The sequence below is a fragment of the Hordeum vulgare genome, chromosome 5H (genome assembly GCF_904849725.1).
Source record: "Hordeum vulgare subsp. vulgare chromosome 5H, MorexV3_pseudomolecules_assembly, whole genome shotgun sequence".
NCBI lineage: Eukaryota > Viridiplantae > Streptophyta > Magnoliopsida > Poales > Poaceae > Hordeum > Hordeum vulgare.
In genome coordinates this window covers 314,750,422-314,763,293 of record NC_058522.1, presented here as the reverse complement: position 1 = coordinate 314,763,293, position 12,872 = coordinate 314,750,422, and the positions used below count along the sequence as shown (strand labels likewise).

Genomic DNA, 12,872 nt, shown 5'->3' with positions numbered 1-12,872 from the left:
GCAATGCATTATTTGCAGGTTAACAGAAAGCTGCATTTTTCTGCAAATTATAATGCCTTTTTGAGCTAAATGCTGATCCTAACTAGTAACCACTAAGAAGCAAGTGTGCCATATGTTCTTCTACATATTCATTAGTTTGGTTAGTAGTCTTGAAATATATACATGCCTATCATAGCGGTTGCAGATTCCATTTGTATCTATCTCCCTTTTAAAGGATCTTTATTGTTGTATTCAACTTGCATATATTTTTCACTTTTGTCGTTTCTTGTACACACGAGATCCTGCAACTCCAGACACAAGGGTTGCTTCCTGTAATTTTGCAGATGTGCTAGTTCCATCGGGTAGGTGAATTATCTAAATGCGCTGGTATGTGGAGCCCTTTGCACTTCATGGATGTGCGTTGAGCTTGATTACGTTTACTGAAACGAAGGGCATCTATAACGTTCTCATAAGTCATAACAGTAAGGTGGTATTGACATGATTATTAAAGATTTAACTGGAGGCAGTTTCTCTGTGATGCTCTTGCTGCAAAGCAAAAGAATTGGATGGCTGAGGTGGTCCTTTCAGTGCTGCTTTGGTTAGTAGTTGGGAGGTAAGCTACTAACTCTTTGTGATCATTATGTGGAAGACTAGTACTTTCATGTGAACTAAGATATGAGCAAGTTAAAGCACTGCCCAAGGGTGTCCTTGTTGAGACAACCTTTCGACCTAAAACACTGCAGGCAAAGTTTGTATTAGCAACTGCCTCTGTATTTGAATGCTAATTAAACCTTTCGACCTAGTGTCTCTTGTCATGTATATCCCATGCTCTTTTTCATTTGTACTAGCAACTGCCTCTGTATTTTGTTTTAGAGTAGTCTTGTTTGGCATGATTCGTCTTAGTTGGCCCATGTGTTTGGTCTTGCCCCCCCCCCCCCCCCCTTTGGCGAGATCAAAATTTTGTTTCTTTCTAATAAACATTTCAATAAGGTTGGCTACATGCATCTTTGGATGCATCCATGTAAACAAAAAATATTTGTATTTTGCACAAGTTTAGTTGGAGCCACAGTGGTCGGACCCTTCCCTGGACCCTGTGCAAGCGGGAGCTACATGCACCGGGCTGCCCCTTTAGTTGGAGCCAGAGTTTTTTTTTTAATAACTGAATATTTTTTCCAGTTCTCCAAGCTATTTCTTGTTTAATCACAGGTTAATTAGCATTCAAATGATGATGCCACTAGGTCAAACTAATCTGGTCTCCCAGAATGAAGGATTTGTAACGGTTGATTCTTTTTTTATATATTTCTTTTCTACAGGTATTAGTCTAATTAAGTCATCAAGTGTCAGGTGTATGTGCAATGTTCCCTCCGTATAGATTTCCCCAAATTGAGGCAATACCAGGCCCACCATGTAGCAACTACACTAATTGGTGATTATTACACTGATAGGGATATTTGGATCTCACCTCATGGCCTTGTAGGCAAACATAGTAATTTCTTGTGTAATTAGGTGTCAGGTGGTTGTAGTTTCTTGAATAGCTATGCAGGTATAGTATTGGTTTTTCACCTTATTAAAACATAACTTGTTCTTGACAAAATAAACGAGAATCAGTGAAATAAAACACAAAATGTGTCTAGCCACTCCATGCACGCTTTCAGTACAGTGTAAACTCACGTATCAGATCTTGTTGTAAATTAAAGATAGGTTTTACCGAAGAAAGTATTAAGTTGGCTGCAATTCTTTCCCAAGTCAAAGGTCCATGCACAACAATTTTTGGGTCTTTGGATCTTTCTTGTTACATCACCTATCTAGTAAAGAGCCAATTGAATACTTGATGGCGACATTATCCTTCACAATTGTACGAATCACTATGAAGGGCCTTGTATCCTTCCTCCTGAGGCTATCTGTTTGGGTCCAGTTGGGGATAAACAGGGTTCAACTCCCAGTCCGGGCCTTTATGTTGATAGACCAAAGATGGCGACTAATGTCTGTCAATTGACGGTATAGGTACAGACTGCCACATGACCTAGTTCTTCAGAAATGATTTCTTCTCCTTTTTGGAGCTGTTTTAGTTGGTTTTACTTCCAGATTGAGAACTGAACACCATTTTTACGATGTGAAAAACAGAGGGAGTGGCTGCTGGGCGACACTGGCGTGGTTACTGTGTTGCTGCAAGAAGTTTCTGCTGACGGTCAATGACTCGATGGAGGAGGTCGTCCATGTACTCCACCGAGGTAACACAAACAAGATCTTCCATTCTTTCCTAATTAATTGCCACCTGCTCTGTTGGTTGCCCTGGCACACTCCATTGGGCACCGGCATGCTTGCGTTACACGTGCGTGCAGTGCCCTGGGCCACCTTTGCCTGTAATGCCGACGGCTACGTCGAGATTGAGATGTATACTCGAGTCAGTCGTCGCTGAAAATCACTGCAGTGTGCTCTGTCTAAATTGACATGGCTGATGACGACAACGATGATGTTTCTTTTCTTGGCAAAACATGGGATTAACTCTCCCACCATTGGCTGAGCTGCTCAAGAACTCCATGTTAGGAGCTGTGCTTGTCATGAGTTTCACTACCACTGGCTCAACTGCTCAAGAGCTCCATGTTAGGAGATGTGCTTGTCATGGAGTATGACTACCATTGGCTCAACTGCTCAAGAACTCCACGTTAGGAGCTGTTCTTGTCATGGTGTTTGACTAGCCGTCAAATTTGGCATCTCCCTTCTGTTGTAACCGTCGAGTAGGCGATTGGATGTAGGCTCTATTTTCTGGAGTTTCACTACGTAGTTTAGATCTGGACTAATTACCAAAACTCTAGAGAAATATCTCTAATCCAAACAGCCTTTACCAAAAATAAGAAACCTGGATTATAAGAGCGTCCGTAACCATATATTCACCACTTTCTCCCAGTTTGATACTTTCTCACAATTACTCAATAACATGCTGCGCAAATTATTAAAAATGTCCCAAGACAGGGGAAACCGGTAACCCACTGGTTTTCCCCAGTTTTTGCATCCCTTGTTGGGCCAGGAAAAGTCTTGCCTGGTCCTGCTGATAGTTCGATACTGGTCCAGCCTGAGCTGATCTGAAGGATATAGCTGGATGCCTGGACCGGGCTAGCTGGGTCAGGTGAGGGTGCTGCAGTTGACTAGTTGAGGTTAGCCTGTCTAGCTAGGCTTTAAACAAGCAAAATTTATCACTCAACCAGGCCAGTTCACTCCCTTTTCTTCTTTTTTTCTCATGCATTTTGAGTTTAATAAAAGCTCCCGTTATTGGAAAAAGTTCACCTCTGATCTAAGACTGCATCCAAATGCAAGTGTGATACTTTCATTTTTCTTCTTCTTTACATTGCGTTGTACTCCCTCCGATTTTGTAAAAGTTGTTGTTCTGGAAATAAACGAAATCGAAATTTTGAAAATCTGACCACAGATATTTGGATTAAATATTTAATAATCATATGCAGAAACTTGTCTTCAGTAGCCATTTCACAACATGTAAGATACAGTAGGAACTAGTGGCCAAAGTACTCCTTCCGTTTCAGTTTATAAGTCCGGCACGTATATCTAGCTCGTCAATTTGACCAACTTAATGAGAGACATATATTATAAAAAATATATCATTAGAAACTTAAGATGTTCTATTTTCTAATGATATAATTTTTATGTTAAATAATATATTTTATATAAGTTAAATTGACGACCTAGGTACACGTGCATGCTTTATAAACTGTGACGGAGGTAGTAGTAGCGATTAGCGAGTAACTCTTGTGGAGGGTGTCCACATGACACAAGAAGGGACGCAGCGGAGGCCACGGGACACCCCACAGACCATGTCTTAATCATGTAATTGATCATCTCTTTCCTGGATATTCATGACCATTCTCTGCCGTACTGCCTGTTGCTTTACCTGATGTGCCACAAGCTAACAGAGCATTTCAAGCGATGTTGATGACCAGCCAGAGCAATCATTGTTAATTCTTGTGCAAAATCTATCGGTATCTTTCGTGAAAGATACTTGCTCAGTTAATACTACCCCCGTATCAAAATATAAGAGGCCTTTTGACACTATGATAGTGTCAAAAAACAGCCTTATATTTTGATACAGAGGGAGTAGCTTTTAAACTTGGGCAGTTTTCCTTTGGAAGCAGATAATTAAATAATTAACCATGAATGGCTAAAAAGGCTATGACTTTTGTTTTGTTAATCTGGATTTCTTTTTGCAGTGAATGTGATCATTTTTGTTTGTTTTTGCAGTGAATGTGATCATCATTTTTTTTTTACAGTGAATGTGATCAGGGACCATCTGCCGTTGCCGAGACGGACATATCCCCCCTTTCCCTCTCTAGTTTTTTTTCTGCTAACAAATTTGGGTAGCATTCATGTCACACCGTACATGACCAGGAAAAGTACAAGTCGTTGCAGAATCAACTAGAATCAAGACAAAAACAGGAGGCTTCACTGACTTATGTTCATACTACGTACAATTCAACAACGGGTAAGCTAAGCCGAAACACTTCAGCTAGCAAGTGTACATATCACCCAGAAACAAAAATAAATTTCGCCACAAAAAACTATATTCAAGAACAGACATGACAACCCTTAGCCGCATCATGCTTGCAGATCATACGTAACGTCTCGCCTGTTATTTATTTCCTGTTACTGTCTTGTTCCTTCTGGCAACAACCTGGCTTTCTTCTCATCATCCCATCCCATGCACCATTAGTAATCGTCTCTCTGAATAACTACTTAGTCTCTCTTCCAGGGAGTGTTCTCTCTGGTAATTTGATGGTGTCATCGGAGCGATCTCCAAGAAGCTAGCTAGAACATGTAACTAAACAGAAATTACTTAACCTGTCTATTATATATAGATGTGTATGCATGTAATTAACTACAGTATGTATTTGGGAAAGTGGCATGGTTCGTTGGTTTGCCTTTTCCAGCTAGTACCACAGTAGTACGTACTGGCTAGTATAGCAATGGCAGGGAGGAGCAGTCACCGTCGGAGAGCTCCATCAGGTCAGCGACCTGCTCCGCCGCCTCGTCGAGAAGCCACTTCTCGATCGAACACAGTGGCAACTGATGTTGGAGCTGCTGCTGCTGTCCCGTGGCCTCATCATCATAGATCATGCCCCCCATTAACACCGGCATCTGCTGCTGCTGCTGCTGAACGCCAGGGACGAAAGCCAGCCCCGCGCCGGCGCCGGTCATGCGGTCGAAGGACATGAAAGGGTCGCTGAACACGGCTATGTTGGGTTTGACGTCGGTGGCGGTGGGCGGGGAGCTCTTCATGAAACCGTCGAGGAGCCTGGATATGTTGTCCATGCTGGAGGCGTAGGAAGACGAGGAGCAGTCGGTGGCGACGTCGGCGAATGGCGAGCGGCGCATGGTGATCGTCGTGTGCTGCTGGGTGACCTCCGGGTTGCTGCACGCCGCGTAGCAGCCGTGGTCCACCGTGGAGCTGGAGGCGGCGATCGCGTCATGATGGTATCGGTGGTGGTGGTGGTCTAGATGGACGGCTGCGGGGAGGTTGGCGGCTGTCTCGGCGGAGCTGGAGGGCGGTGGCGGCGGCGCGAAGATGGCGCCCAGGGCCTGCTGCTTCTTGAGCTTCTTCTTGAGGTGCGTGTTCCAGTAGTTCTTGATGTCGTTGTCCGTCCTCTGTGGCAGGTAAGACGCGATCGCGGCCCATCTGCATTCCCCACAATGCAAAGAGTTGTAGTTAGATCATGCATGTATAATATCGCCATGCACGGGCAGCTCGACGACCGCTGGCTGGCTGGGTGGCTTAGTTGGTTACCTGTTGCCAAGGAGGGACTGGAGGTGGACGATGATGCCTTCCTCGTGCGTGGTGAAGTTGCCGCGGCGGATGCCGGGGCGGAGGTAGTTGGTCCAGCGGAGGCGGCAGCTCTTGCTGCAGCGCATGAGGCCGGTGTTGATGGGCACCGCCCGCCAGTTCCCCGGGCCGTTCTCCTGGATGTAGGACACCAGGATGATGTCCTCCTCCGGCGTCCACGGCCCCTTCTTCACGCCCACCTTGTCGCAGCACGGCGGCCTCCCCATGATCGACCGGTCGCGCGCCCCCTTCCTCCTCTCGATCTCTTCTTCTCCTTCTGGCAGCTCGATCGTCTTTCTCGCTCGTGCCTGCAGGCTGCAGCTGGCTTCTGGCAGCACACTGTCTGATGATCTCTCTCTCTCTCTCTCTCTCTCCGTATATATAGGAGGGAGATGAAGGGGAGTGAGCTCCTTTTCACTTGCTATCTATCGTCTAACTCTATAGCTCTCTGATGCTGCCGCTAGCTGATGATTTACTTTCACTTTCTATAGCTCCAGTCGATCTACATGCAATGCTTGCTTTCCCTTTCTGTCAACGACATCACATGAATCATAGAAACCGACCCGCCCCACCACGCCTTAAAGGAAGGACGAGCTAGAGGTGTACGTACTGCTGCATCCTAGCGCTACCGTGTGGGATTTAAATTGGATCCTTGGCTAGACTTCTCACTTCTGCATGCAAGCCACCACACCTATGACTCGTCAAGCCTGCTTACCATAACTAGTCAAGGCATTTCGCTCCGTGCCGTGGTACTATATGTACTGTATGTAGGAAACAAAACGGTAAAGTGTATACCTAAATTTCGTTACCTACGCCATGGTGAGTCTTATCCACAAGGAATCCGCTGCAACAACTATGAAGAAATTTAGGCCTATTAACCCGGAAATTGCTTTTGGCTCCCGAGCTCCATGAAGGCCTTTAAATTTAAAATTCAAATTTTATGAAAATTTGTATTTTTATATTTCAAAAAATTCTGAACAAAATACAGGGATAATTGAAGGCGTAACACACATGTGTGTAAATTTTCAGAAAAAATACAATGAAATGAGGGCTGTGCAAAAAAGACAAATCTGAGGCTTTTTTACACATGACACTATTCATCGTTTCAGGTCATGAATTTGTCTTTTTTGTGCAGATCATATTTCAAGGTATTTTATCCTAAATTTTTACACACATACACATAACATCCATTTTTTACTTGCATATTTTTTTCAGATTTTTTTGAAACCGAAAAGTTTGAATTTTGAATTATTCAAAAATTTCGGCCTCCATGGAGGCCGAGCTCCAAACGTTCGCTCTCCCTTTTAGCCTTCTAATAAAATTGTGTTTTAAGATTTTTACTAAAGTTCTCTAACCAATAGATTCAAATTCTTTAATACTACATCTCTAACAATCAGCCCGCCTTCATGAAAGGTAGATATATTCTTAAGAGTGTGGTCACAAACTCACAATACATGAAGTCACTCACTCTCTGGATAAATCAGAGGAGAAAGTAGTGCTTAAACTTAATTATGTTCTTTTAGGTTAACATAACATCCATTTTTTACTTGCATATTTTTTTGAAACCGAAAAGTTTGAATTTTGAATTATTCAAAAATTTCGGCCTCCATGGAGGTCGAGCTCCAAACGTCCGCTCTCCCTTTTAGCCTTCTAATAAAATTGTGTTTTAAGATTTTTACTAAAGTTCTCTAACCAATAGATTCAAATTCTTTAATACTACATCTCTAACAACCAGCCCGCCTTCATGAAAGGTAGATATATTCTTAAGAGTGTGGTCACAAACTCACAATACATGAAGTCACTCACTCCCTGGAAAAAATCTGAGGAGAAAGTAGTGCTTAAACTTAATTATGAAAACCAAAGCTTTTGATAAGGTAGTTTTTTGAACAAACCACTTCGGCTTTAGAGGATTCAATAAAAGATGGTTGGACTGGGTTTGAAAAACCACTCATAGAGGTTTAGTATGTGTCAAACTAAACAATGTAGAGAGTGAGTTCTTCCTTAATGGTAAGGGCTTGAGGCAGGGTGAGCCTCTGCCCCCCGACCGTTGAACATGGTTGTCACTAGGATGCTTTCCAAAGTTGTAGACAACAACATGATCAAAGGCCTATGCCTATCTATCCACCTTGGGGGGGGGGGGGGTTTCTTTGCAATATGTTCATGATAGTATCATGTTTGTAGATAGTGACCTTGGCTTAGCTACTAATCTCAAATGGAATTCCTATTTATCTCATATAGCTGGATGGAGGGGAAAAGTAATTCCTGTGTTGCTAGGTTCACTCTAATCAAAGCATGTCTAGCCAGTATTCCTATTTATCTCATCTCTTTCTTCAAAGTCCCCAAATGGGATGCAAATCTCATAATCATTCAAATGGATAATTGCCTTAGGAATGATTCGAGGGGCATAGGAAGATCCATTTGACGAACTAGTGTTGGAGTATAATGTCGGACCCTCTCCCATAGTTCAGACTTTTGGATGAGTTGGGTGAAGCATAAATTCAATATGGTATCCGAGCCATTAGGTCTTGAGTTCAAGACCATGCCAACGCAGTATTAAAAAATGATTCTGCGCTCCACATAAATTCCACCTCTAAGGACTAAATAAGTCTAGACATGAGGGGGGTGTTGAAATATATTGTCCACCTCTCTCTCTATCAGCTCAGACCGATTGGTGAACTGGTTAGGTGCATAAACTTACAACCAAGAGGTCCAGGGTTCAAAACCTAGTAAATGCAATAAATAATTGCTGTCTCCCCCGCTTTTGCTGCCCACATCATAAACTCCAAAGGAGCATAAACGTGAGGGGGAGTGTTGGAGTATAATGTCTCACACTCTTCCATAGTTTAGACTTTTGGATGAGTTGGCTCATTGGCCGGAGCATGAATTCAAAACTAGAAATTAGTAAGGTCTATTTGACGAACTAGAAGTTAGTTGCTATGAGGAAATCTCCATTTGTCTTGTAGGGGCCTAGGTTAAAAAATATATACATGACGAGGGGAGATTTGAAAGAACATTTGATACTAAATATAAGATAAAATCTAATACTTTCTAAGGGCCTCCAACTTATGGAAGGGGTCCTATGGGTAACTAGGGCTTTGAAACTCGGTTATATGTGCTTGGTAGGTGGTGGGAATAAAATTGCGTACTTGATTTGGACCCCCCATGTCTATTCAGTATTGACATATGTTAGAGCATATTTCTCTGTTTGTGGTTTTGGTAATTAATGACAATCCCTATGGACTAATGGTTGCATTGAGTTATATTCGAAGGATTTGTACATAGGCATTTCTTGAAGTCCATCTGTTGGTTTCAAGGAGTTTATATGATGACCAAGGTGGTACTCAAAGTATTATCCAAAGATTGGTCATAAAGACACAAGGTTGATCAAGACTAAGCAAAGAGTAAATCAAGATGATTAACACACAAAGTGTACAAGTTGTACCGAGAGGGGTCAAGTGATCCCATGGTATGGTAAACATTGTCCATAATGCTTTTGTGTAATAACCAATGGTCTTTGTGAGAGTTCTATGTGGGGTTGGGTGTGTTTCCATGGGTTTGCGTCAAGAGGAAGATCTCATTCAACCTATGAAGGATGACATCAAGTGGCGATCGTCATCAAGATTGCGGTGTGCAAGTTCAAGTGGAGCATCACGAAGATATCAGGCTTGAAGCTTGCCGTCCATTATGGTGGCAATGGACTTGTGAAGACGTGCTGAAGAGTGACTCATCCATAGTGAGTATGGGGGAGCAATCAACTAGTCTTCACCAAACCAACACAATCAATAAAGGTGGTCCATCTTGAGGAAGCCAAGATCATCATCTTCTATCTCAAGAGGACTAGGTGCAAGGTATAGGTTTTCTATTTTAGGATAGATTGCCGTACTGTCAAGGGGGGCTCTCAAGTGAGTAGCTTGATCGTATCGTCCGTTGAGAGCTCAAGCGATTTGCATCCTTGCATCATATTTCTTGGTTCTTGTTTGGTGTTTCTCTTTGTGAGTTTTAGAGCTTATGGTCATCTTCATAACAAGTTCGAGTTCATCAAAAACAGAGTCCATATGCATCTTCTATGATGTTTTCGATGTTGGAAGTTTTTGCCAGTTCTTCATTCATAGAGGTCTCACATCTCTATATCATTGGAATTTTCACAACTGCATGTTCTTAAGATTTCCAACAAGCTTGAGTTTCCCAGTTCTTCATTCATAGAGGTCGCTGTTTGGATAGCTCTTGTCGTCTTGAATCCAACAAGCTTGAGTTTGCTCGATTCGGAGCTCGTATGCGAAAGTTATGGAAGTTTCACTCGCCAGCGGTAGTACCACTCTTGGTGCGGTATTAGTTTTTTTTACTACCGCTTTCTAGGCGGCAGTAGTTTTTTTACTACCGCTCCGTCGAAATTTTTGCGCATCCTTTTGCCTCAGCTGTGGTAGGCACGATAGTAACTTTTTACTACCGTGGTTGGTGAACCTACAATGCGGTAGTACCGCTCCGCTCGGACTATGAGTGGGGGTAACGGTCAGATTCTTTCCCCCTCTATATAAAGGGGGTCTTCTTTCCCATTGGATTAGATCCATCCGTTGAGCTCGTGTTCTTCCCCCATTGTTGACCTTCTTAGAGCTTGCTAACTGTCAATCCCTCCAATGATTCTTGCTAGTTCTTGAGGGAAAAGAGAGAGGAGATCTAGATCCACATCTCCACCAATCACTTTTTCCTCTATGTGAGGGGAACCCCTTGGATCTTGATCTTGTAGTTCATTGTGATCTCCTTGTTCTTCCTCTCATATTTCTCCATAGCTTTTGTTGTTGTGGAGGGATTCGAGTGTGAGGGACTTGACCACTTCGTGTGTTCTTGCCATTGCATTAGTTGCACTGGTTTGAGTTCTCCACGACGGTATGTAGAAGTGAGAAGTCGAGAAGCTTATTACCCTTAGGTACTTGGTACCCCTAGAGATTGTTCTTCGTGGATGCTTTGGCATCCTAGAAGCTTGGTGGTGCCTCGAAGTTCAATCATTGTGGTGTAAAGCTCCGGGCAAGCGTCGGGGTCTCCAATTAAGTTGTGGAGATTGCCCCGAGCATTTGTGGTCACCTCGAAGCCATATTCCATTGTGGTGAAGCTTCGTGGTGTTGTTGGGAGCCTCCAATTAAGTTGTGGAGATTGCCCCAACCTTGTTTGTACGGGTTCGGTGACCGCCCTCAAGGGTCCCTTAGTGGAATCATGGCATCTTACATTGTGCGACGACGTGAGGAGATTACGGTGGCCTTAGCGGCATCTTGGGGAGCATTGTGCCTCCACATCGCTCCAAACGGAGATTAGCATCCGCAAGGGTGTGAACTTTGGGATACATCCTCGTCTCCGCGTGCCTCGGTTATCTCTTATCCGAACCCTTTACTTATGCACTTTACTTTGTGATAGCCATATTGTTTCTTGTTATATATCTTGCTATCACTTAGTTGTTTATCTTGCTTAGCATAAGTTGTTGGTGCACATAGGTGAGCCTAGTTGTTTTAGGTTTTTTGCTTGACAAATTAAACGTTAGTTTTATTCCGCATTTGTTCAAGCCTAAACCATAATTATTTTAAAGCGCCTACTCACCCCCCTCCTAGGCGACATACATGTCCTTTCAACATATTTATTATATTTGTAGATAATATGGTAAGTCCATTAGGAAAATTCTGGATGGGAGCAGTTCGATGCTCTCTTTTAGGAGAATATTTACTCCTAAGATGATGAAACAATTGTCTAGAGATTGAAGTCACGGGTCGGAACATCTCTTTGACTAGAGATAGTGACTTTGTAATACGAGAATATGAGAATTATATTATGTATTCTGCTAGTTCTCTATATGTTTTTATCAATTCTAGGGGTTTTACTCATGTGTATATTCATGTTGTGTGGAAATTATAGGTCCCATCATACACATCTTTTTGTGGCTTGTCTCAGGTAACAAAATCATGATGAGAGATAACCTCAAAAAATGAAACGTGAGAAAACATGATGATTGTGTATATTGCTCTAACCTTGAAAGTATACAAAACTAATTTTCTTTATCTTGTTGCACTAAACATTTGTCATGAAGTTAGCATATTATTAGGTAGGCACCCATGAGATAGTTTAGAATCTACCACCTCTCTTTGGGTTGCTCGTAAAAATACTTGATGCTACTACTGCTATTTGTGATGTTGCCCTCTGGGATCTTTGGAAGCACGCAAATAATTTACTCCCTCCGTCCCATCACGCATGACATTTTTTGACACTAGTGTAGTGTCAAAAAATGTCTTACATTATGGGACGGAGGGAGTAGTTCCTAATGGCACTCCTTGCCCCCTTGAACTATATTTGGTCTTTGATTTTAAGAATAGCCATGTTGCATAATTGAACATCACAATGAATAATTGAACATCACATTGCATAAGTGAACTAAATACTACATGGTCAACATTGATACGTCCATTTTGCATCATGTTTTCATGTTGATATTTATCACTTCTTGGGCTGTTATTTCACTTCACTGTACAATTCTTATGCCTTTTCTCTCTTATTTTACAAGGTTTACATGAAGAGGGAGAGTGCCGACAACTGGAATTCTGACCTGAAAGTGGAGCAAAGTTGAGATACCTGTTTTGCGCAACTCCAAACGCCGTGAAAATCAACGAGGATTTTTTTCCGGATTTATAAAAAATACTGGGCCGAAGAAGTGCCAGAGGGGCGCCAGGGGTTGGCCACAAGCCTGCACGGCGCGGCCACCCCCAGGCTGCGCCATGAGGACTTGTGGGCAGCCTGCTGGCCCACTTGACCCCCTCTTCTGCTATATGAAGGGTTTCGTCTGGAAAAAAAATCAGGGAGGAGCTTTTTCGTGGATTCGCCGCCGCCACGAGGCGGAACTTGAGCAGAACCAATCTAGAGCTCCGGCAGGACTATCCTGCCGGGGAAACTTCCCTCCCGGAGGGGGAAATCGTCGCCATCGTCATCACCAACACTCCTCTCATCGGAGGGGACTCTTCACCATCAACATCTTCATCAGCACCATCTTATCTCCAAACCCTAGTTCATCACTTGTAACCAATCTCCGTCT

At 43.0% G+C, this 12,872-nt stretch overlaps 1 protein-coding gene across 1 annotated transcript; it reads right to left on the bottom strand.

Moving 5' to 3' along the window:
- Window positions 1–4,282: 4,282 nt before the first annotated feature.
- LOC123397712 (transcription factor MYB60-like) lies at window positions 4,283–6,140 on the bottom strand. The gene is made up of 2 exons (XM_045092246.1): window positions 5,771–6,140; window positions 4,283–5,662 (listed from the first exon to the last, which is right to left on the bottom strand). Exons 1-2 carry the CDS (start codon window positions 6,031–6,033, stop codon window positions 4,942–4,944), a joined length of 984 nt encoding a protein of 327 aa, XP_044948181.1. The 5' UTR covers window positions 6,034–6,140; the 3' UTR covers window positions 4,283–4,941.
- Between the last annotated feature and the right edge of the window lie 6,732 nt (window positions 6,141–12,872).

What these genes read in the sequence shown, in the direction of transcription:
- LOC123397712 (XM_045092246.1), bottom strand. Translation starts at nt 6,033, where the DNA reads ATGGGGAGGCCGCCGTGCTGCGACAAGGTGGGCGTGAAGAAGGGGCCG. An exon ending in CAGTCCCTCCTTGGCAACAG is followed by an intron (nt 5,663 to 5,770) that starts GTAACCAACTAA and finishes TGGGGAATGCAG; the next exon opens with ATGGGCCGCGATCGCGTCTT.